The sequence below is a fragment of the Trachypithecus francoisi genome, unplaced genomic scaffold (genome assembly GCF_009764315.1).
Source record: "Trachypithecus francoisi isolate TF-2019V2 unplaced genomic scaffold, Tfra_2.0 Lachesis_group4, whole genome shotgun sequence".
Taxonomy (NCBI): domain Eukaryota; kingdom Metazoa; phylum Chordata; class Mammalia; order Primates; family Cercopithecidae; genus Trachypithecus; species Trachypithecus francoisi.
This window is the reverse complement of record NW_022681469.1, coordinates 52,454,348-52,480,451: the sequence shown is the minus strand read 5'-3', so window position 1 is coordinate 52,480,451 and position 26,104 is coordinate 52,454,348. Positions and strand designations below refer to the sequence as shown.

The following is a 26,104-nucleotide window of genomic DNA, read 5'->3' as shown; positions in this document are numbered from 1 at the left end:
TTTAACTGGGGCATCTAGCCCATTTACATTTAAGGTTAATATTGTCTTGTGTGAATTTGATCCTGTCATTGTGATGTTACCCTGTTATTTTGCCTGTTAATTGATGCAGTTTCTTCATAGCGTCGACGGTCTTTACCATTTGGCATGTTTTTGCAGTGGCTGGTACTGGTTTTTCCTTTCCATGTTTACTGCTTCCTTCAGGAGCTCTTCTTGTAAGGGAGGCCTGGTGGTGACAAAATCCCTCAGCATTTGCTTGTCTGTAAAGGATTTTATTTCTCCTTCACTTATGAAACTTAGTTTGGCTGAATATGAAATTCTGGGTTGAAAATTCTTTTCTTTAAGAATGTTGAATATTGGCCCCTACTCTCTTCTGGCTTGTAGAGTTTCTGCTGAGAGATCTGCTGTTAGTCTGATGGGCTTCCCTTTGTGGGTAACCCGACCTTTCTCTCTGGCTGCCCTTAACATTTTTTCCTTCCTTTCAACTTTGGTGAATCTGACAATTATGTGTCTTGGAGTTGCTCTTCTCTAGGAGTATCTTTGTGGCATTCTCTATATTTCCTGAATTTGAATGCTGGCCTGCCTTGCTAGGTTGGGGAAGTTCTCCTGGATAATATCCTGAAGAGTGTTTTCCAACTTGGTTCCATTCTCCCCATTACTTTCAGGTACACCAGTCAGATATAGATTTAGTCTTTTCACATAATCCCATATTTCTTGGAGGCTTTGTTCATTTCTTTTTACTCTTTTTTCTCTAAACTTCTCACTTCATTTCATTCATTTGATCTTCAATCACTGATACCCTTTCAGTTGATCGAATCAGCTACTGAAGCTTGTGCATGTGTCATGTAGTTCTTGTGCTATGGTTTTCAGCTCTATCAGGTCATTTAAGGACTTCTCTGCATTGGTTATTCTAGTTAGCCATTTGTCTAATCTTTTTTCAAGGTTTTTAGCTTCTTTGCGATGGGTTCGAACATCCTCCTTTATTTAGCTCGGAGAAGTTTGAAGCCTTCTTCTCTCAACTCGTCAAAGTCATCCCCTGTCCAGCTTTGTTCCATTGCTGGTGAGGAGCTGCGTTCCTTTGGAGGAGAAGAGGTGCTCTGATTTTTAGGGGTTTCAGCTTTTCTGCTCTGGTTTTTCCCCATCTTTGTGGTTTTGTCTTCCTTTGGTCTTTGATGATGGTGACGTACAGATGGGGTTTTGGTGTAGATGTCCTTTCTGTTTGTTAGTTTTCCTTCTAACAGTCAGGACCCTCAGCTGCAGGTCTGTTGGAGTTTGCTGGAGGTCCACTCCAGACCCTGTTTGCCTGGGTATCACCAGCGGAGGCTGCAAAACAGTGAATATTGTAAAACAGCAAATGTTGCTGCCTGATCGTTCCTCTGGAGGCTTCGTCTCAGAGGGGCACCTGGCCATGTGAGGTGTAATTTGGCCCCTACCGGGAGGTACCTCCCAGTTACACTACTTGGGTGTCAGGGACCCACTTGAGGAGGCAGTTTGTCTGTTCTCAGATCTCAGACTCCGTGCTGGGAGAGCTACTACTCTTTTCAAAGCTCAGTTGGAAATGCAGAAATCACCCGTCTTCTGCATTGCTCACGCTGGGAGCTGTAGACTGGAACTGTTCCTATTTGGCCATCTTGGAACCTCCCTCTTCATTTATTTGTTACAGAAATATTTACTGACCTCCTAATCTTTGTGCCAGGACTTTTGGTGAGTAAGACAAAAGGCTCTCATTTTCACTCATCCTCTCTGTCCCCATTTCTTGGACAAATTGTGTAGGACATTTTAACATTGAGCAAGTATTCATTCATTCATTCATTCATTCATTCAATGTGTGTTTGAGTGTGTATAATACAAATACATTATTGTGAGATATTAAAAAAAGGACATCTCTGCTCTCAAGGACCTTGCAAGCTTGTTTGTTCACCAACCATTTATTTAAAAAAAAAAAAAAGTGCATTGAGCTAGTAGGCAATGTGCCAGGTCAGTGCTAGGGAAATACAGAGATGAACAAGAGCATACAGTTGGTCCCTGGAGGGCTATGCCTCAGCCTGGAGAGGCAAGCAGCTTGTAACATCTTTAGAAGCATGCAGTGTGGTAAATGGCAATAATGAGCTCTTCCCACTGTATTGCGGGAGTGCAAAGGATGAGCACAGAAGTGGAGTTTCCAGAATTAGTTCTGTGTAGGTGAAAGGTCAAGATGTGACTCTCCATCTGACTTTTTAGTTGAGTCTGGAGAGAAGGGTTGGCTTGGAAAGGAGATTGGAGGGAGTTCCAGTCAGAAGAAACAGTTTAAGTGATGATAAAGAGCTATAAGGCACGATGACAGCTTTACAAAACTGCAGATACTTTATTTTGATTTGGCTATGGAAGGTGGGGGTAGATGAATTCTAATGTAGTGAAACAATTGCAACAGGAACGTCAGTAACTAAGTCCTTGTAGTATTGACACAATATGTAGTTCAATGAAACAGATAGCCCAGATATGGACAAACATACTATGTGGTAAAGTGGATATCACAAATCAACAGAGTGTTAAGTAATAATATTGAGATGATTGATAAAGTATTTGGAAAAATAATAGATTTTTTTTTTTTTTTTGAGGCGGAGTCTCGCTCTGTCGCCCCGGCTGGAGTGCAGTGGCCGGATCTCAGCTCACTGCAAGCTCCGCCTCCCGGGTTTACGCCATTCTCCTGCCTCAGCCTCCCGAGTAGCTGGGACTACAGGCGCCCGCCACCTCGCCCGGCTAGTTTTTGTATTTTTAGTAGAGACGGGGTTTCACCGTGTTAGCCAGGAGGGTCTCGATCTCCTGACCTCATGATCCGCCCGTCTCGGCCTCCCAAAGTGCTGGGATTACAGGCTTGAGCCACCGCGCCCGGCCAAAATAATAGATTCTTACTCCAGATGATTTTTAGTTAGGGCTTGGGGGCTAGGCATTTAGAAATTTGAGAATTAGGATTGCTTTCTGTGAATTAAAATTTAAGATCAACAATTTAAGATCAACAGTAATTAAAAAATAAGATCAACAGAGGGTGGGTGGGTGTGTATATGTAAAACAAGTTATCTTAACCAAATATCTTGCCTACTGCCTACTGCCACCTTGTTGAATGTGTCAATCCTTTGAACATGGCCAGCTTCATGGGCCCTGCACTCACAAGGGCCGTGCATTTGGTTTAATGCTCTGCTCTTGTTGTCCTTTGGAAAGTCTTAATTTTTGAAGATGGGGCCCGTATATGGTTTTTATTGTTTGTTTGTTTTGTTTTGTTTTGCACTGGGCCATACAAATTATGTAGCAGTCCTGCCTATGAAGTTGGCTGTCTCTGGGGACAGAAAGTTAGAGAGCCAAGCTTTAGAAGTAGATGTCCTTGTGCTCTCTAGAGAGTTGCAGCCAACCCAGTTAAAGTATCCTGGACACACTGGCAGGGCCACCCCTGTAGAGTGCCGCAGGCTGTCCAGCCTGATGCCATGAAACATTCAATTTATTTAATAAAGTTTACTATTTCCCATTTCCTGCTCACCAAGCGATCTTTCAGTAGTGACTTGGCTGCTTCTTTGGTTTTCCAGCAGGGAGAGATCTAGCTAGTTGTGCTGGTCCGATCCTTCATTCAGGAAGGTAATTAGTAAATTGGCATTCTGGTTTCATATGTCAGTGAGGTTCTTTAATGTGAGCCTGCTTCTACATGACTGGTCCATTTCTGTTACATTTCTGAGACTGAAGGTTGAAGTCCAGGAATTATGCTGGTAAATTCACCAAAGCAGTCATGTGTAGAATAGTGGTTAAGAGCAAGAGCTTTGGAGTCAAGACAGACAATCCTGGATAAAATGTGGGTCCTGTCACTTACTAGGATGCGTGATCTTGGCTTTCCTGTGCCCTACTCTTTCATCTGTCAAGTGATGACATTAACATCTACCTTAAGGTTGATGTGAGATTGAATGAGATGATGTACTTTAGATCAGGGTTTCTCAGCCTCGGTACTGTTGACATTTTTGGCCAGGTAGTTCTTTCTGTTCAGGGCGGGTCGTTTGGTGCATCGTAGGATGTTTCCAGCATCCTTGGCCTGTACCCAGTAGATGCTAGTGGCATCCCTCTAACCCCCTATAGTTATGACAATTAAAATGTCACAGAGGTGGAAACCCTCCTGTGGAGGGCACAATAGGACTTGGTTAAGAGTCACTGGTCCAGGTGTATAGAGTGGTGCCTGGGGGAAAGAAAGTGTTTTATGGTATAATAATGGGAATAGTGGTACCAAAGGTGATACTATTTTCGATGCCACCCTGAGGGCCCTAGGAAGACATTTGTCAGCCTTTCATTTATTCTTTGTACTTAAATTTTTTATCTATGCCAGAATAAACTCCGTATAGATTAAATAGTACATGTAAAAAGCTCTACCTTTAAACAACTGAATGAAAAAAGAAATAAATCTTTAGATTTGCAAATAAGGAAAGGGTTTTCGAGGTCAAAAGAAGTGATACTTCTGTGATGTTTAATGCTGGGTTTAAAACACATTGGGGAATTTTCTTTCTTCATAGATGTCATGACATTAAAAATAAACATGCATAATCTATAAAAACCTTGTAGTTATAATTGAAAAGCAAATTGGATAAAATGATTCTGGGTAATATGACAGATAAAGTGGTATGAGAATACTAATTTAAGTCAAAAAGAAAACCAGATATTTCCTATAGATAAGGACAAAGGAAGAAATACAGTCGTCCTATAAACATTTGAAAATAGTTCAAATTTAGTAATTTAAAAAAATTTTAAATTATTTATTTAAATTGGCAAAGATTTTAAGCAATAGCATCCAATTCTGTTGTACAGTTAGGGAAGTCTTATTACCTATTTTTGATAGGACAATGGATAGGTACAGCCCTTCTAGAAAGAAACGTGGTGATAAATGTGCCCTAAAAATGGTCATACTATTTAACCCTCCAAAATAAGTTTGGGAATAATGCCTACAGCATAATCTGAAATGTAGACAAATATCGATGCATGAAAGTGTTTATTGCAAAGTTGTTTTAATATAAGCCAGCTAAATGTTCAGTATTGGAGAAGTAGTTATTTACAGCATATGATAATCTACAATCCTTAAATGCAGTATTTACACAGTGTTTCTAATGACATGCAAAATTCTTATAGTGTTAAATGAAAAAAGCAGGTTTTTAAGTTGCATATGCAATATAAACTCAACCCAGAGAAAAGACTGGAAGGAAATATCCAAAATGTTAATATTTGTCCCTGAAATACACAAAGTGTTAATATTTGTTCCGTAATATTTAGATTATGGATAATTTGTGAAAGTTAGTCACAACTATATGATTAAATTGATCATTTCATGGCAGACAGCCTTTTCTTTTGTTTCTGTTCTTTTAGGTAATGTTTAGATACTATGCCTTGGAAATGAAAATGAAAGGGTTTAGGCTATGTTTCTCGAAATGGGAGAAATCAGAAAGTGTCAGTGTCCAAAAATACAGCTTTATTTTTAAGTAAATTATAAATTGCAATATGAAACCAGTTTTGGGGGGTAGACTGCTTCCCCTGGTTGAGGTGAATTAATGGTTTTTTATACCGTGGTACTCTTTTTGTTCATTAAGTGTTAACGATGTACTCATTGCAGTATGGTTTTTGATGAAACAATCTAAGATGTTCATTTCTGTTTTTATAGTATGTGCAGAAGCTTATAATCCTGATGAAGAAGAAGATGATGCAGAGTCCAGGGTATGTAATTTACTGAATGAATAAATTTTAAATTGATGCCCTTGTCATATCTAAGGAAAATAATCATAGAAAAGATGTTAACAGGCATGCAGGTTAACAGGAGACATAATGGAATTATTTTGACTATTTCTTTTCTTAGTCTCATCTCCAATAGCCTACTCCTGCTGAGTCTTGCAGAATTATTTTTATCTGAAGAGTATAAAGAGATATATTTTATCTCTTTACAAAATATATCCTGGTGATGAAAAATGTTTTCAGCTGTCTTTCTCATAGTGATAATACTATTTTTCTTAGACAGTGTTTCTAGTAAACAAAAATACTGGGAAAGACCTCCTACTCCTATTAATTTATAACACCAGAAGGTTATTCTGAAACAAACAAATCACAGTAAAATCGCATCCAGTGTCAGTACAGCAGTTAGGATTATTTTTGAAATCTGTGAGTCTTCATCGTTTGCTCAGCAGCTGACTTCTTGCAGGCCCTAATGTTTTTGTAAGAATTTGTCCACTGTGATTTCAGCAGTTTTTAAGCTATGTCTTTCAGCTCAGTTCTATTGTTGATTTAGTAAAAAGTAAACTAAGAGATGACTATGCCTGGAAATGGAAAGTAATTAAATTTCTGCACCACCCTCCTCCCCTTTTTTTGAGTACGTATGTTGCAAAAGTGCCTCTTGTTTCTTTGGCCTTAAACAGTATAAACAAAAACTTATTTTTGTAGCTCTGAAAAGTACTTAAGTAAGATTGAGATTTCTTGTGGAGAAGCAGATACTACGTCCCTAAGTCATTACATCATTAAGCTCCTTGAAACATATGTAAAATGCAGTGGTATCAGGAGGCTTACAACATGGAAGATCTTGAAATCCCATTTTATTCCTGGACCCATGGGGATTCCCACTACCAGGATTGTGGAAGCTCATTTCTCACTATTAGAACTTCAGTTATTTTCATGAAGTTTATAAATCCTAGCCTGGAAATGATGTTGTTTTAGGATTAAGGTATTTTTACTAATCTGTGATGTACTGTTACCCCTCTGTATAGTCTGAAAAACTAGACCTTGCCTACCATATACTTTACTATACCCGTATACTGTATCTAGCAGAAACAGTACTGGGTGGCATTGAAGACAACATGCATTCTTTGTATGTGTGTATAAATGGATATGATAAAATTTAGTAATTGGGATAAGAGCAATCGAGATGAGCTGGTTTAAATTAATAAAAACCTGAATTAATGAACATTTGCAATACAGTTTAAAAACAATATGCAGTATCTCATTGATTCAAAAGCTGTTTGGTCTTGAATTTTAGCTGCCATTTAATTCATGAGGTAAATAAAGTGTTTTGGCAGGTTCACTCCAGCTAATTTCTAACAGTTTTGTTGGGGAGGCTATACCAGTTAAGATTCATTTGGCTGTGTAAAACCTAACCCTATCAAGACAAATGTGAAAAAGAAAACACTGGGGAGAGATTATCAGACAAATGCTTGGAGATCATATTGAACTACAGAAAGCATTCAAAGGCCAAGCTGTAGGCCTGGGAGGCAGGAGCCAGCTCACCTCTGGGGTCCATCAAGAGCCAGAGTGTAAGACTTAGCGTAGTGTCTTTGAAAGGGGCTCAGCTACTCATCTCTGTTACTGTGTCTCTCAGTTCAAAATTCCAACTTCCCAAGAGTTTCTGATGCACTCAGCTCTGGCCCAGGGTAGGGCCACGGTCAACAAGTCCAACCTACTTGGGAACCACTTCTATAAATAAGGGCAGTTACTAGAGGAGGAGGAATCTTTGTGGTTGGGCCTTTACCGTAAGAGCTGTCCCCTGTAACACCTTTTAAAGTTATTTTTAATAGTTTTTTTGGTAATTAATGTATTAATTATATGTTTGATTATAGCAAAGTATCTTAGGTTATCAATTAGGTTGAGTATTCTCTCCTCTAAGTGTGTTACTAAAAATTGTACTTACTTTGGTCTCAGAAACTATGAGGCATACCACACCACATGCTTGGGAATGATTATTACAGGTTTCAAAATTATTTAGATCCAGAAGCATATTGGGAAATATCTATAAGAAAAATGTATACTGTGTTGTGATAAAATTACATTTCATTTGGACATTTTGTATTACCTCTGAGACTCACCAAATCCTTAAGTCTGTAGTATAAACAGAAATTTATCCTCTGATACGAATTCAAAGAAAATGTAAATACTTAAGACTCATTTTGGAAAATAACAGATTTTAGTTGGAATGCCTTTAATAAATGAAAATTTAAAGGTTGTCTAAATCTAGCATGTAGAAACTGGTAGAGAACAGCTGATAAACTTAAGGGTAGAGTATTTCTATGTTTCTCCACAAAAATTTTTTGGAGTTCCATCTGCATATCTGGTCTGGTGCTAGGTGTAAAGTGGTGAGCAAATGGACAAATCTCTGCGCTCTTGGAGCTTATAGTCTAGAGAGAGAAGCAGACAAGTGAATACATTAATGAAAAGTTAAAAAACATGAAGTGCTAAAGAAACAGTGAAACACTGTAGGGATCCAAACACAAGCCCCAAGCCAGCAGGGGCTCTGATACTCTGGAATGGTTGAAACAAGCATCCTTGAGGTGAGGCTGGAAGGATGGGCAGGCAGAGAGTCTTGCCAGAAGCCCCCTTAGTGCATTTTAGATGGAGCTGAGCCTGGCATAGGGGAAGGCAGGTGGAGCTGGGCCAAATGGCTGCAGTGAGGGTAGAGAAGGAAGGAATGGGGATTTAATTCTCACCAAACGTGATGGAGTCCATTGAGGTTTTAAGCTGGAGAAGGGAGTATCCTGATTTAAACTTTTGAAAGATTATTTTCAGCTCCGTGTGGAGAATGGATGGGACAAATACGAAAATACCTTGTATAGATTTCTCTTGCCTAACAGCATAGATACAGTGTTTTTGTTTTTTGTTTTCTGTTTTTTGATTTTTTTTTTTTTGGTTTTGGAGACAGTCGTCTTGCTCTGCCACTCAGGCTGGAGTGCAGTGGTGCAATCTCAGTTCCCTGCAACCTCTGCCTCCTGGGTTCAAGCGATTCTCATGCCTCAGCCTCCCGAGTAGCTGGGACTGCAGGTGTGCACCACCACATACCTGTCTAATTTTTGTATTTTTAGTAGAGATGGTGTTTCGTCCTGTTGGCCAGGCTGGTCTTGAATTCCTGGCCTCAGGTGATCCACCCACCTTTGCCTCCCAAAGTTAGGATTACCGGCATGAGCCACTGTGCCCAATCGATATACAGTGTTCTTTAAAGAAAATGTCTAAGTTTAAACCTTACTTATTAACTGGTTTTCTTTTTTTTTTTAATGGAAAGGCAGCAAAAATGTAGAGCAGAAATTGGCAAAGTTTTCTTTTTTTTTAAACTGAAAAATGCACTATTTTCCGAGAGTAAATATTTTAGGCTTTGAGGAGTCAACTACTTTGCAACTACTCATTTCTGCTGTAGTAGCTTGAAAGCAGCTGTAGGTAATACATCAATGAAAGACACGTCTGTTGTGTTATATTAAAACTATGACATTTGAATTTGAATTTAATATAGATTTTATGTGTCAGGAAATACTATCATTTGTTTGATTTTTTCCCCCCAGTCATTAAAAAATGTAAAATTATTCTTAGCCTAGAAGCCATACATACAAAAACAGCTTTGCTTGTAGGTATAGTTTGCTGGTCCCTGGTTTAGAGTATAGACTCTGTAGCTGGCCTGGCTGGCATGAATCCTGCTCTGCACCTTATGGACTAGATGACATTGGACGAGTGATTTAGGCAAGTTGATTTCCTTAGCTCTAAATTTCTTAACCTGCTTCATGGGATCTATCACTAGGATAAAATGAGTTAATATTAGTAAAGCCTTAAAATAGTACCTGGCGTGTATTTATGCTACGTTTGTTTAACAAATAACATTTTTATCTGAAATCAGGAATGAATTTTAATGAAAACCAAAGTGGCCTCTGGTACACTAAAATCACAATTTGGGTGTATTGCTGAGGCCTCAGTGACCCAGAGACAGATCCCTGAGGTGGGATCACGCCAAGCCCCAGAGGAAAAATGTGGGAGCGCATCTTCGGAGCAGGTGGCTGTAGTGCAGAGGAGCTGCAGTGTCCGAGACTGCACCTGCTTTCGACTGTTTACTTTCCCCAGCGAAGAGGGATTTTACTGATGAGGTTAATTATGGAGAGTGGACTCTGGGTGCTGAGGAGTAATGGCAGGGTAAGGGAAAAGGGAAACAGGAGGAGAGCAGTAGACTATAGTGATGGAGGTGGGGCAGAGAAACAGAGACTACTTAGAAATGGTCATTGGGTCAGGTACAGCGGCTCACGCCTGTGATCTTAGCACTTTGGAAGGCCGGGGGGGGGGGGGGTGGATCACGAGGTCAGGAGTTCGAGACCAGCTTGGCCAAGGTGGTGAAACCCTGTCTTTACAAAAATACAAAAATTAGCTGGGCGCAGTGGTGGGCACCTGTAATCCCAGCTGCTCAGGAGACCGAGGCAGGAGAATCGCTTGAACCCAGGAGGCGGAGGTTGCAGGGAGCCGAGATCGCACCACTGCACTTTAGCCTGGGTGACAGAGCAAGACTCTGTCTTTAAAAAAAAAAAGGGGCCAGGCGTGGTAGCTCACAGCTGTAATCCCAGTACTTTGTGAGGCCGAGCCAGACAAATCATGAGGTCAGGAGATTGAGACCATCATGGCTAACATGGTGAAACCCCGTCTCTACTAAAAATACAAAAAAAATTAGCCAGGTGTGGTGGCAGGCGCCTGTAGTCCCAGCTACTCGGGAGGCTGAGGCAGGAGAATGACGTCAACCCAGGAGGCGGAGGTTGCAGTGAGTCAAGATCGCACCATTGTACTCCAGCCTGGGTGACAGAGTGAGACTCTGTCTCAAAAAAAAAAAAAAAAAAAAGTAGAAGTGTTCATTGGTAAGAGAGGTAGCAGGAAGAAGAGAGAAGAGAAAAAAGCTGGATTTCTGTGTGAAGGCTTATAGGAATTGAAAGGGGTGGGAAGAAAGACCTAAAATTGATCAGAGTGAAGCGGGCGCGTGATACTGATGCACTGTCTCCCTTTTCCTTTCTGAGAACAGAGCTTCTCAGCAGGCAGACATCTCAGTTGCTTTGGTTTGAAGTTCTGGATGGATTTTGTGAAGTGAGAAATGACTTTCTGTTTTGTTTTAGTGTGCTAGCCTTCCTTATTTGAAGTAGGAGGAAGTGAAGTTTGGTTGGTGTGATTTGGTTAATACCTAAATTGTAAAGGTTGCCTGTGCAGCAGTGGATGAGGAGGCCCCGGGATCTGCTTTGTCTGTGTTTGTGTGTCATCTTAGACTCTAGTTTGAGATGAATATTGGGCAGATAGTAAACAAAGGTTTACATCTACCTTACCTTAGAGGGGAAAGTACAGTGACCCTTTCTCTCACTAGCTCATAGTTCATTCACGTAGTCTATACATAATGCAGATAAATGGTCTATGTATCAATCGTTTACATATAGATAGTATATCGATACTATAAATTTCCTCAATTCTTTTCAGGCTTATAATTTTCATTATTTTTTAGCCATCTGTTATGGTTTGAAATGAGGATTTAAATTCCCCATTGTGACTTTTGATATTTGTGGCTGTAAACTCCACTGCTGCCTGATTCTGTGAGCTCTGATGGTGGGGCCGGCTGCCTGAAGAGGCAGGCCACCTGCCCATCAGCTCTCGTGGTCACTCTTTGAGTGAGCATTGGAACAGGAAAGGGTGGTGTTCAGGAAACCAACTCCCTGTCTGCTGCGTTTAGGACTACTCCTTGCCCCCTAACTCATTTCATAGTTACAAACTGCTCATGTTCACAAAAGAGTGGACCTTTTGGTCCAAGTCAGTTGAGCCTCCTGCTAGTGAAAAGAGACTCGAGAGATGGCAAGCCACACTTACACACAAGGCATTCTGCCACTCTTCACCCTCTAGAATACAAGTTTAGTGAGAATATAGCACACTAGTTTCCTTGAGTTCCTTGTAAAATCAGTGCACCAGCCAGCCTCCTTGGACTCTTTTTTTCCCTGGAACACATATTCTCTTGGAGTGGCAGTGCATGATTGCTTACTCCCTTCTAAAAATCACTTGCTTACTGTGGGGCAGGTACATACCACATGTGTAAAAATATATTTAAATGTATAGTGCCTTATACATTTAAACATTTTACTTGCTTTCAGGGACCTTATCAAGATTCAAAAGAAAAATTACATCCTGAAAGAGTATTAAGCTCTGTAGAAACAGAATGACGGCAGTCCAGATTTTCAGTGTAGCTGCTGGCACATGTTGTCCTTTTGTACGGGTCCCCACTGACTGGGAACTTTGGAGTCTTCCTAGTCAGTCACAGTTCTGTACAGAATGAACTAGCTAACCTAGGGGAAAATATGCTTTTGAAAAACATTTCAGTGCTATATTGATGAATGGATACCAACCTCCCCCCTCCACAAGGTGAATTATGTTCCCCTACTTAGTAGGCTCATAATTACCAGTCACCATAAGTGAATCTCAGCACCAACCTGAAGCGAACTTGAACACTAACAGTTCTTCTTTCTAACATTGATTCTGATTTTTGTTAGTTTTTTAAGTCTCTTTGAGTGAGATGGTATTGGCTAATGTCTTTGTTTTTAAAATCTGGTGTCCTTTTAGATTATACATCCAAAAACTGATGATCAAAGAAATAGATTGCAAGAGGCTTGCAAAGACATCCTGCTGTTTAAAAATCTGGATCCGGTAAGATAAATCTTAATAATATAAATGGCTTTTTTTTCTTCCTAGTGACAGCGTCAAGAACTGTGCAGGGTCTTGAGTTTTGCCCTTTTTGTAAGCTGACATCACCCTGGGGTGATGGTAAAGGCCCCCTTGCAGATGCTTGCATGCACAGCAGGTTGAACTGCAGGAGAGGAATATTGAGTTTGGGGGAATATACTGCTGTTGGAGCAAGAAGTAAACAAGCCTGAGGTGTTTGTCCTATGGAAGATGTTATCTCATTTCTCAAGATACTATGGCCCAGGTAAAAAGAGGTTAGGACCTTGCACTCTTTGCACCCAGCAGGGATATGCAGGGATGCTCAGGGCCCATGGAGGATTGTTTCTCTTTACAGCCAGTAATAGTAATTATATTTGAATGTATATAAACTCTATATTATACAGATTAAAAGTAACATTTCACTTGACTTTAAGGTGAGGGTTTTGTTTGTTTGTTTGTTTGTTTGTTTGTTCTTTATAAGGATTTGGAAATCTCTAATCTTTGGGTTTGGTATTTCTAGAATACCCACTCTTGGTATGAGTGCGTGTGCTGTTCAAACTTTGGGATGCACTGTGATGTACATGTTCTGCTTCCTTTATCTCAGATTATGCTTAGTCATTGCTATATAGTTATTTAGGAGTGAACCTCTGCTGCCATATTCCAAATGTGAAAATAGAGTCAACTTTTGTAACTTACCTCCGCTTTTTCTTTGGTCAAACTCAGCATCTTTGAGTTTTTGGTGATGTCCTAGAGGAGAAGCATTAAATCAAGATCTGCTCTTTTTAAAATGAGGTCTTCTTAAAAAGGACGTTTTTATAAAGATTCAGGTACTGCATCGTACCAGTTCTATACTGTGTCATATTTACACTTAAATATTTTTAAAATCTCCTTTGTTTCTAGTATAATTTATGTTTATATTATGTCTTCCAGGAACACAGTACATTGTGTGACTTTGGAGATTTATGTTAGGTCCACACATTACAAGTTTGTCTGTCCATCTCTGAGGCTCCATTACTGGCTTTGACAGACCTGAATTTGACCAGACCCAGGATCCATCAGTCACTTCATCTGTCCATTGTCTGAGGGCAGGAACTGTGTCTTTTGTATCTTTGCGTCACTGTTTACGTAGCAGATGGCTCGCGGCTTTCTACACGCACTAGGCTCTCAAAAGAAAACATGGGACTGAGACAAGAATGCTTTATCCTTTTGTTACTGGAAAGAGGTCCTGATCCAGACCCCAAGAGAGGGTTCTTGGATCTTGCGCAAAAATGAATTCAGGGTGAGTCCGTAAAGTGAAAACAAGCTTATTAAGAAAGTGAAGGAATAAAACAATGGCCGCTCCATAGAGAGAGCAGCCCCCAGGGCTGCTGGTTGCCCATTTTTATGGTTCTTTCTTGATGATATGCTAAACAAGGGGTGGATTATTCATGCCTCCCCTTTTTAGATCATATAGGGTAACTTCCTGATGTTACCATGGCATTTGTAAACTGTCATGGTGCTGGTGGGAGTGTAACAGTGAGGATGACGAGAGGTCACTCTCATGGCCATCTTGGTTTTGGTGGATTTTGGCCAACTTCTTGACTGCAACCTGTTTTATCAGCAAGATCTTTATGACCTGTATCTTGTGCTGACCTTCAGTCTCATCCTGTGACTTAGAATGCCTTAACCATCTGGGAATGTAGCCCAGTTGGTTTCGGCCTTATTTTACCCAGCTCCTATTCAAGATGGAGTTGCTCTGGTTCATGCACCTCTGACACTTTTCTAGTTATCTAAGTATACATATTTAATCCTAAATAATAGTTTTGGATAGATTTGTTATTTGTAATAAAATGATGGTGTTTAAATAATATCTAACTCAAGTCTTGTTAAAAGTTATGCCAGGCCGGGTACGGTGGCTCACGCCTGTAATCCTAGCACTTTGGGAGGCCGAGGTGGGCAGATCACGAGGTCAGGAGATCGAGCCCATCCTGGCTAGCACAGTGAAACCCTATCTCTACTAAAAAAATACAAAAAAATTAGGCAAGCATTGGGATGGGCACCTGTAGTCCTAACTACTTGGGAGGCTGAGGCAGGAGAATGACATGAACCCAGGAGGAGGTGGAGTTTGCAGTGAGCCGAGATCATGCCACTGCACTCCAGCCTGGGTGACAGAGCGAGACTCGTCTCAAAAAAAAAAAAAAAAAAGAAACAAAAAAGAGTTATGCCAAACCCTTGAACATAGTTATAGTCTCATGGTATGAATTCATTAGTTCAGAGTGGCCCTGATATATCCTTGTCCATTCAAGTTTCTTTGCTCAGTTCATTCAATGCATATTTACCGAGTACCCTCACTTACCAGCAGTGGGAGTTAGTGCTGAGGAAGCAAAGACCTGGTTCAGTACCCTGAGGTGATATCAAAGCTAGGCTGTGGATCACATGATCACACGCAAATGAAGGACCAATGTAGTATTTAACTCTTTTGCTCCAGAGTCACACAGAAGGCAGTGGTAAAATCAATCCTTAGTTTTACACTTAGAGGTAGGCTTTATTCAAGAATTCTATATTTTTTGACTAGAACTTTACATGAGAGAATTTCAGAGGTCTTCAGGAACAGTGCTCTTAAGCTTTAATACGCTGATATATCATCAGGGGATCTTGTGAAAATGCAGATTTGGATTCTCGTGGTCTGGAGTGGAGCCTGAAAAGTCTGCATTTCTCACAAGTTCCCAGGTAATATTGATGTTCTTGACCCACAACATACTTTGAATACCAAGGACTAGAGCTAAATGTGAATATGTTCAAGTTCAGTGTTTGGTTGCTGTTACGTATGTTATGTTTGCATGCTTTCCTATTCAGTGAACCAGTATTTTAATGCTTCAGTGGGGACTAAGTCGTGAACTTCTGATGTCTGTAGGGTTAAGTGATATACAGGCATAAATGAAATCATTGCTAGTTAGGCTTTCCTGGGATGTTGTTTTTTCTGTTCTGTCTTCTAAATTAAATTGATCTTCCTTGCTATTTCAACTTTAGCTCTTTAAAAGCATTGTGAAAATTTTGGTTGCATTTAAAAGTATTAATATTTAAGAAAGCTTTTGCTAATATAGTCTGGCGAGGAGCATCTTTGCTTAGTGTGATTATTTTGTAAACATAGGAGTGTTTTAGACTTTTTTTCACTGCTTTGCTGAAAGTCTTCAATATGTATTTTAAAAACCAGCTCATAGAGAGAAAAAAATTCAGTTTCTGAATTGTCATGATCGAATGTTTTATAGAGAAGAAACAAATGTATTTACATAGTAGTTTTCAAAAGACCCTTTTTTGAATTTGAGCTCAGACCACCTTGAATTACTCCCTTACTATTTAAATCCTTCCAGAGATGATATAGGATGTAAGTAAGTAAAATTTATTTTTCTCAACAAATTACCACCTGGAATAAGACATTTAGCCCAAAACATGGCAGATTGGAGGTTTTAGTTTAAGCTCATACTATAAAACAGCTTTCTAGTTTTTTATGATACACATTATTTATAGTAACCCAAATGTGTTTTAATTGAATTACATATTCAGCTCATATAATCTGCTTATCATACAGCTCCTTTCATTTTAATTTCTTGACTACTCACTGTTTCAAGACCTGTTTAAGGTATTGGAGGCCACAGAGATATTTAAAGATAGTTGTTGTCCTTTTGGAATTTATAATTTAATGAGGGTACAAACACATCTGCAAAGCATGTTGGGAAAACATGATACATGCTGTAATATGGTCAGGGCACAGTGAGAAGATGTCTGTCTCTTAGCTTACCTTAATGGTTCAGAAAGCTGGAGAGGTCACTGAGCTGTGCCTCTGAAAATGAGGAGGGAATCACCAGGTGAGAAAAAGTACAGAGTATTATCACTAGAGCCTAAAGTGGCAACTGTCCAGTGATGGATGGCCTCCATCTAGTGATGGGAGTGATGGAGCTAAGATATGGGTGCCCTATCAGGAAGGCCCATTCTTTCTTGAATGCTATGCTGTGGTGCTGGACTGCCTTGTAGGCAGTGGGCACAGCTGAAGAGTTTTAGTCAGAGAATGTAACTATCAGATTTTTCTAAGGTCACTTTGGTGGTAATGTCGAGGAGGAGTTAAAGAGGGGAGAAAAATGGGGGAAGCAGACAAGAACAAAAGAGTGGAGCCCAGTAGAAAACCAGGTCGTGACCTAGGGAAAAGAAATGGGCCTGAACTCCAGGGAAGGGGGAAAGGGACAGACAGAAAAGAATGGTTTCACAAAAAAGGATTAGCAGAATTTGGTACTTGGTGATCGATTTAGTTGGGGACTGAAGGAAAGTGTCTAGCTGGAGTGACTGCAAAGTTGCTCCCTTTTCCTGAAATGGGAAAACTTGAAGGAGGAAGGGGAAACTACTAATTAGCAAGAAGAATGATCTTGGCTTTGTGTCTACTATCTCATTTGAATTTCCTGAAGTCATTATTTAGCTTGAAAATCTTGCACTTCCTAGACTTGAGAACATTTTTCCTTGGAGAGCTGTATATTCATATGTTGAGCACAGCATTTATAATTATTAATCCCTTTGAAGATATTCTTTTCATGAATATTTTAATGCTCCACTCAATAGGCCATTTTCCTTCTGAAATATTTCTAATTTGAGGCTAACTGAAACAATTTTCTTAGGCTATATGATAGACTCTTTCATTAATGAAGAGTAAATTGTTATTTCTTAAGTGAGTCAGAGCCCTTTGCTGAGCTCAGTCTTGAATTGGCATTCTGTAGGAGAATTAAATGTGGATTTCCTACAGTAGTTGTCAGTCATCATGATAAGCCTCTGCATATTAAATATTTCCTAAGTTCTTTTCACTCTGTGCATAATTATAGGGAAATTACATTTTGATTGACTAGAACAGACACCTGTCTGTATTTTATCAGGAATTGCTTTTTCATATATCCGTGTACGAATTCTTCAGTTCTGTAATGTTTTCAAATGCAGCTAATTCCAACATCACAAAATAGTTAATGTAGCAATTTATTTCATCTTTTTTCCCCATTTGACATTTAGAGTCAGAACCAATCAATAAAGCTGATGTTCACCCTCTACCTACCTTAAAAAAGTCAAAATATAAATAGCAAGCAAAACAAAATATTAGTAAATCATTTAATCAGCTTTTAGAATTTTGATAGGTGACCATATGTTGCCTGAGTTGATGAACTCATTTGGGTAGCATGGTCCCTGTGGGGCCAATTAGCGCTACATCAAGAAAGGTCTGTTTCACTGCTACCTTGGCTTCATCTTCAACCTTGGCTGCTGTTCCACAAAAAGATGCCAGAGCTCACACAGGGACCCAAGAAGGGGATGAAAACCACTTCCTGCAAACCCATCACCATCATTCTTCCGAAAGTTTTTCTTAGCCCATATGAAGATGTAAAATTATGTTCTCAGTTTAATTATAGTTTTTTTAGTTAATTAAAAAATATAAATCAGTATACACGTAAAATTGACAAACATTCAAAAAGAACAAAAAAGTAGTCAGTGAAAGGAAATCTCCTTTCCACCTCTGCCTCTCAGAAACCCAGTTTCTTAGGAGCCACGTTCTTTTAGTACTATCTTGTATATTTTTCTAGGGTCATACAATACACATACAAGTATATTCTTTTTCAAATTTTGGTGGCAACAAAATTAACACACTGTTATGCCCTGTTCCTTCCCTCCCTCCCTTCCTCCCTCCCTCCCTCCCTTCCTTCCTTCCTTCCTTCCTTCTTTCCTTCCTTCCTTTTCTTCCTTTCTTCCTTTCTTTCCTTTCTTCTTTTTTTTTTTTTTGGAGAGTCTCACTCTGTTGCCCAGGCTGGAGTGTAGTGGCATGATTGTGGCTCACTGCAACCTCTGCCTCCTGGGTTCAAGTGATTCTCATGCCTCAGCCTTCCGAGTAGTTGGACTACAGGTGTGCACCACCATGGCCAGCTAATTTTTGTTTTTTGAGTAGACATGGAGTTTCACTATGTTGGCCAGGCTGGTCTGGAACTCCTGACCTCAAGTGATTTGCCCGCCTCAGCCTCCCAAAGTGCTGAGATTGTAGGCATGAGCCACTGTGCCTGGCCTGCTCCTGTTCTTTTCAAATTTAACAATATATCAGTATTTATAGAGGTTCCATATTCTTTTTTAAAAATATTTTCATGAGTATTGTTTATACAAGTTTAAACTAGTAGCTTTTATGTATTATAAAGCTAAATCATGATAACACATTAATGCTTTGCTGTTGCCATTATGTTATAATTGTACATATAGCAGCAGATTCCAAGTAACCAAAACAATATTTAAAAAGAAGAACAAAGTTGCAGGATTCACATTTCCTAATTTTACAACTTATTGAAAAGCTACGGTAATCAAAACAATATACTGGGCTGGGGTAGACATATAGAACAATTGAATGGAATTGAGAACCTAGAAATAAACTTATATACTTATGGCCAATTGATTTTCCCACAAGAGTGTTAAGACCATTCAATAGAAAAAGAGTAGTTTCTTCTACAAATGGTGCTGAATCACTGGATATCCACACACCAAAGAACAAAGCTGGACTCCTTTGCATATACCAGAATTAATTCAGAAGGGATCAAAGGCCAAAGATATAAGAGCTTAGACTATAAAACTCTTAGAAGAAAACATAGGAGTAAGTCTTTATGGTCTTATATTTAACACTGGACTCTTAGACACCAAAAGCATAAGAAGAAAAGAAAAAAGAGATAAATAGGACTTCACACAGATGTAACATTTTTGTACCTCAAAGGGGATTATTTTAAAAAGTGAAGACAGTCTGCACAAAATTATTTGCCAATCATATATCTGATAAACATCTGGTATCTAAAATACATAAGTAACACAGCTCAACAGTAAAAAGACAAAAATTCCAATTTAGAAATAGGCAGAGTACTTGAATATACAAATGACCAGCAATCAAAAAATTCTCAACATGGTTAGTCATTAGAGAAATACAAATCAGAACCACAATGAAATGCCATTTCATCCCCACCAGGATAGTTACAGTTTTAAAAAAGGAAGATAAAGTGGTTAATTTTATGTTATGTGAAGTTCACCTCAACAAATTTGTAGTTCCCTCTCACCACTCCTTTTCAACATAGTGCTAAAAGTCTTGGCTAATGCAGTAAGACAAGAAAGTGTAGTAAAATGTATGGAGAAGGAAGAAATGTACCTGTCTTTTTTCACAGATGACATGATTAAGTAGAAAATGGGAAAGGCTTCCAGAGCTAGTAAGTGATTATAACAAGGTTGCAGGATACAAGGTTAATATACAAAAGTTCATCACTTTCCTTTATATCAACAGTGAACAAGTGGAGTTTGAAATTAAAAATACCATACCATCCCATCCCCCCAAAATGAAATATTTAGATGTAAATCTAACAAAAATATGTATAAGATCTATGTAAGGAAAACTATAAAATTATGAAGGAAATCAAGGAAGAACTTAATACATGGAGAGATTTGCATGTTCATGGATAGGAAGACCTAGTATTGTCAAGGTGTCAGTTTTTCCCAAGTTGATCTGTAGATTCATTGCAATCCCAACAAACTGATCCTAAAGTTTGGAGAGGCAGAAGACCTAGGAGAGCTAACACAATATTGAAGGAAAAGAACAAAGTTAAAGTACTAATACTAACTGACTTCAAGACTTAGTATAAAGTGACGGTAATCATGACAGTATAGTATTGGCAAAAGAATGTACAAATTGATCAGTGGAACAGAACAGAGAACCCAGTAACAGCCCCACTTAAATGAAGTTAACTGATCTTTGACAAAGGAGCAAAGGCAACACAATGAAGTAAAGATAGTCTTTTCAACAAATGGTGCTAGAAAAACTAGACTTCTGAAAAATGAATCTAGAAATGGACCTTATATTCTTCACAAAAATGAACTCAAAATAGACCACAGATCTAAATGTAAAACACAAAACTATAAAATTCCTAGACGATAACATGGGAGAAAATCTAGATGACCTTGGATTTTGTGATAACTTTTTAGATGTAACACCAAAGGCACATCCATGAAAGAAAGAATTGATAAGCTGGACTTCATTAAAATTAAAAATTTCTTTGCTGCAAAAGACACGTCAGCAGAATGAAAAGACGGTCTCAGACTGGGAGGAAATATTTGCAAAAGACACAGCTTGATAAAGGACTGTTATCCAAAATATACAAAGAACTCAACAGTAGTAAACCATCAGATTAAAAAATGGACCAAAGATGTTAACAGACACCTTGCTGAAAAAGATATACAAATGGCACACAAGCATATGAAAATATGCTCCACATCACATGTCATCAGGGAAATGCAACTTAAAACAACAATGAGATACTACTGCACATCTATTAGGATGGCCAAAATTCGGAACACTGACAGCACTAAATGCTGGTGAACATAGGTGGTTCAAGAACTCATTGTTGGTGAGAATGCAAAATGGTAGAGTCACTTTAGAAGATTGTTTAGTGGTGTCTCTTACAACTAAACGTACTCTTACCATCCTCTTCAGCAGTAATGCTCCTTGGTATTTACTCAAAGGAGTTGAAAACTTAGGTCCACACAGAAACCTGTACACAGCTATTTGTAGCAGCTAACCAAGATGTTGTTCAGTATGTGAATGGATAAATAAACTGTGGTACATCTAGACAGTGGACAGAATGAGTGATCTTGTTATGAAAAGACAGGGAAGACATGGAAGAACCTTAAATGCATAATACTAAGTGAAAGAAGCCAATGTGGAAAGGCTATATGCTGCATGATTCCAACTATTTAACATTCTGGAAAAGGCAAAATTATTTGCAAGGCAGCCCTTGTCACTGCTAGACAGCTCTCATTCCTGGGCAGGTCTTTACATTGTACCAAAACCTGCATGAAACTTCCACCCAACAGTCCCAGTTATGGCCTCTAGAACTACTGATGTCATGGTTTGAACAGAAGATAGCTCATGTATTCTCATATAGGTCTTCTTTTCTGTCACCTAAATGCCTTGTTTCCTGAAATTTCCCCATTGCAGGTTTTCACATTTCTTGATTCCTCTTCTTTTAGTGTTACCTCGCTGCCAGTGACTCCTTTGAAAGAAAGATGTCTGAAAATCCCTATATGCCTACAGCAGCAGAACTTTTTGGTGAATGAATCTATGACAGTTTATTTATCCAGTGCCCTGTTGATAAACTATTAGTTTGTTTCCAGTCTTCTGCTATTGTGATGCAAAGAAAAATGGTGATGCATTTTATAAATAGCTATATAATAACTTTCTAGAAAACGAACAGTGAGGTAGAAGATTATGCATATCTGAAATTTTATTAAATTTTGACAAATTGCTTTTTTAGAGTTCCATTTTACCTTCTCACCAGAAGTCTGTGTGAGAATGCCTCTTTTCCCACATGGTCTCCAACACAGTGTGATATTCTAACATTTGTATCTTTTTGAATCTGGCGAGTGAAAAGTGGCATCTCATTTCGATTTGAATTTGGATTTCTCTTCATTTTGAGAGAAGTTGAGTAACTTTTCATGTTTCTAAGAATCCCCCTTTCTCTTTTCTGGAAGCTTTGTAGATCTTTTATCTTTAGTGTTCTAAAAATACATTCTTTCATCCTAGTGTGGGGATTTATGGTCATTGATTGTGCTGGGTACTTGAGTTTGCCCTTTTGGTCTGAAAACCGGTGTTGTTTGGGTCTAGAAAATTCATCCTGTATTGTTTATATTTCCTCCTTTTTGTTTTCTCTGTTACTGTCTCTGACACTTCTTTCTTTTCATCTCTTTATTGCCTTTTTTTTGATGTGTTTGGTTTTGATTTATCTTCTTACTCTTTTATTTACCTTTAAAGAAATTGTAATGGTAGATACACGTCTTTATACATTTGTCAAATGCATAGAATGTACAACACCAAGAGCAAACCCTAATATAAACTGTGGACTTTGAATGATAATGATGTCAGTGTAGATTCATCACTTGTAACAAATTTGCCACTCTGGTGGAGGATGTTTATCATGGGGGAGTCTGTGCCATGTGTGGGGGGCAGAGGATATGTGGAATATATCTGTACTTTCTGCTTAATGTCCCTATGAGTTTAAAACTGCTTTAAAAGAGTCTATTTTATTTTTTATTTTTTACTTTTGAGACAGAGTCTCACTCTATTGCCCAGGCTGGAGTGCAGTGGAACAATCACAGCTCACTGCAGCCTCAACCTCCCAGGCTCAAGCAGTCCTCCAATCTCGGCCTCTCCTGAGTAGCTGAGACTGCTCATTTTTTTGAGACAGAGTCTCACTCTGTTGCCCGGGCTGGAACTCAGTGGTGTGATCACAGCTCCCTGAAGCCTCAACTTCCCAGACTCAAGCAGTCCTCAGACCTCGGCCTCCCGAGTAGCTGAGACTACAGGTGTGCACCACCATGCCCAGATATTTGTTTTGGTAGAGACGGGGTTTTGCCGTGTCATCCAGGCTGGTCTCAAACTCCCAGGCTGAAGCAATCTGCCTGCCTTGGCCTCCCAAAGTGCTGGGATTGTAGTCATGAGCCACTGTACCCTGCCAAAAAAAAAAATCTATTTTAAAGGAAAAAAAAAAAAGACCATCATATTTTTGATTTCCGAGCTACCCATTTTTCTCTGATTTGCTCTTTTCCTAACTATCCTATTTTGTTTTTTGGTCTCATGGATATAATATCATCTTAAATGTCTCTGCAAAAGCTCTCTATGATTCCTGAAATATCTATTTCATGTATTGTCATTTTGCTGTTTATCTTAGTCTTGTGGGCTACCAGGGGAGCAACATAAAGCTGATTTAGAGCTCTGGGTAAGTAGGGCAGGTCTGTCAACCAGTGCACTGTTTAGCTTGAGCTGACAGGGAGCCAGCTGTTACATTGGGGAACCCCTAAGTCCTACCAAGTGAAGGTTTTTGTTCTAGGGCACCAGTGTTCACCGTATCTGTTCTAGTTCTAAGTTGTTTAGTTTCTCTCTGATCTTTTGTCTGGGACAAGTTGAGAGTCCACATTTGGCTGCTAGGCATTCTGTATTAGGGTATAGGGATTTTGAAGGAAGGTGTCAACTAATCTCTGCAGGACTTTAAATCAGTCCGCTTGTTTTTAGCTTTGTGTCTCAGTCCCACACCGGCAGAACCAGGTGTTACCCACGTGGGAGCTTCCTGGTGCTCCACAAGGCATATTGGCCCCTCCACACTGCAGTCTCACCTGTGCTACTTGGGGCAGCTCTCTCTGCCACATGCTTCTTACCTTCGCCCTGAAACTCTCTCATCCATCAGTTTTCCCTTCCTGTACTCTATACAATTGTAGATTCATATCTTTATACGCCGTGTAACATTTTCATGTGGTCTCAAAAGGAAGAGAATCACATGTGATCTGTTATTCTCTCTATCCAGAATATCTTGTTTCTTCAACCTGTGTTTTCCACTTGCATCTTTTTTCCGCTTTGAATCTATCTTCAACTCCTTAATTTATGTATAATGGTAATTGATTTTGGCATGGGCAGTTAGCATTATACCTTTTTTTTTTTTTTGAGACGGAGTCTCGCTCTGCCGCCCAGGCTGGAGTGCTGTGGTCGGATCTCAGCTCACTGCAAGCTCCGCCTCCCGGGTTCACGCCATTCTCCTGCCTCAGCCTCCCAAGTAGCTGGGACTACAGGCGCCTGCCACCTCCCCCGGCTAATTTTTTTGTATTTTTTAGTAGAGACGGGGTTTCACCGTGTTAGCCAGGATGGTCTCGATCTCCTGACCTCGTGATCCTCCCGTCTCGGCCTCCCAAAGTGCTGGGATTACAGGCTTGAGCCACCGCGCCCGGCCAACATTATACCTTTTGTATACCCCTAAGGAGTGACCTGACCAAGGGCTCAGAGCTAATAAGTAGCAGAACAAATAACCCTCTAAGTCTTTAGATTTCCATTATATTGTATTATTTCCTCATATCCATTTATTCTGTCTTTTCAAAGTTCTTTGAATTATTCCGGTATTTGTTCTGATTAAAGATTTCTTTCACCTCCTAGTTTATTCTCATTAGTTTGAAGTTTATCCTTGAGCCTTGTCAGTCACACTTTGGCAGAATAAACATTTTACATAGTTTAATTAGTTGTTGAATAATATTTCTGATGTTTCTGACAAATCTGCCCTAGTGAGCTCAGTGGTTGCAGCTTGAAGCCAACCTTAATGACAGTGAATAGTGACATACTATTTGCCACAGTCATTTTTGGTTCGCTTTGTTGTTTTTCTATTTTGTTCTGTTTTTATTTTGGTGCTAAACCAAAAAGAAGATTGGAATCGGGATCTAAATTCACTAAGTATTTAGGTTATCTGTACACAAATTTTAGTGATGACTAAGGAAGTTTTAAAAAATGGGTGTCTTTAAAAGAAATTTCAAATAATTCCTTACTAACCTGAGCCTTTTTAGTTGCTAAGATTATATTTCACAAGCTTTGTGGTGGTTTGGTGGTTAAATTTTCATTTTAAAGTGGTGATAGTTGCAAATATTCTGAAACAGACTAATTATGATTACTTTCATTCAAATACTGAATATGAGAGTGTATAATCATTTGTATATATTTGTAATATAATTATTTGTATGTGGTAAGAAGGACTACTGTGTATTTTTCTGACAACATTTAATGGTAGTTATGATATTTCCATTTCTTTGGACTTGTTCATGGAAATATAATTATGGTTACTTAAGAAAACATGTCCTAGGTAAACATAAAGATTATATCCCATCTTTTTTTAAAAATAGGAGCAGATGTCTCAAGTATTAGATGCCATGTTTGAAAAATTGGTCAAAGATGGGGAGCATGTAATTGATCAAGGTGACGATGGTGACAACTTTTATGTAATTGATAGGTAAGTTTTGTCCAGCCTTACTGCTGAAATGTAAAGAACCTTTTGTGTAAAATCTCAACCATTATTATGGCAACTGACAGGTTAATACAGGATAGTTGTTATTGCCACTACTCTAATTACTACATAGTAGGCACTGTAAACCTGTTGTGTGTACATGCACAACTTTTCAGTGGATCATGAAAAGAGGTATAGGTTATAGAGGAACTGATGACTTTTGGTTAGTCTAATCTTTAAATGTCAGTCATTTAACGTGAGCATCTTCATTTGCTAAATTCTAATTGAGAGATGTGTGATAGTATTAGTATGTACTAGATGCCTATTACAGTAAGAACAGCAGTATAATATGGCATCTAAGATGTTAATTCACAGTAGACCTCAATTCGTATTTCTTAAAAGTTTCTTTTTTTTTAAACATGCTCATGGTTTAAAAAATTCAGAATTGGCTGGGTGCAGTGGCTCACGCCTGTAATCTCAGAACTTTGGGAGGATGAGGCCGGTGTATCACTTGAGGTCAGGAGTTCAAGACTAGCCTGATCAACATGGTGAAACCCCGTCTCTACTAAATACAAGAAAAATTAGCCCGGTATGGTGGTACACACCTGTAATCCCAGCTACTTGGGAGGCTGAGTGAGGCAGGAGAATTGCTTGAACCCGGGAGGTGGAGGTTGCAGTGAGCTGAGATTGCGCCATTTGCACTACAGTCTGGGCAATAAGAGTGAAACTCCGTTTCAAATAATAAATAAATAAATAAATAAAATGCAAATATTTCATAGGGGCATAAGGTGAAAAGTAAGTCTTTCTTCTTACTGCTTCAA

General features: G+C 39.1%; 1 protein-coding gene across 2 annotated transcripts in view; it reads left to right on the top strand.

Moving 5' to 3' along the window:
• PRKAR2B (protein kinase cAMP-dependent type II regulatory subunit beta) overlaps positions 1–26,104 on the top strand; it is a 110,936-nt gene that overhangs the window by 69,748 nt on the left and 15,084 nt on the right. The window contains exons 3-5 of one of the 2 annotated variants that reach the window (XM_033195087.1): positions 5,657–5,709; positions 12,358–12,441; positions 25,183–25,289. In XM_033195087.1, coding sequence (XP_033050978.1) covers positions 5,657–5,709; positions 12,358–12,441; positions 25,183–25,289 — 244 coding nt within the window. The remainder of the gene's footprint in view (positions 1–5,656; positions 5,710–12,357; positions 12,442–25,182; positions 25,290–26,104) is intronic. The other variant, XM_033195088.1, reaches the window with a different exon arrangement.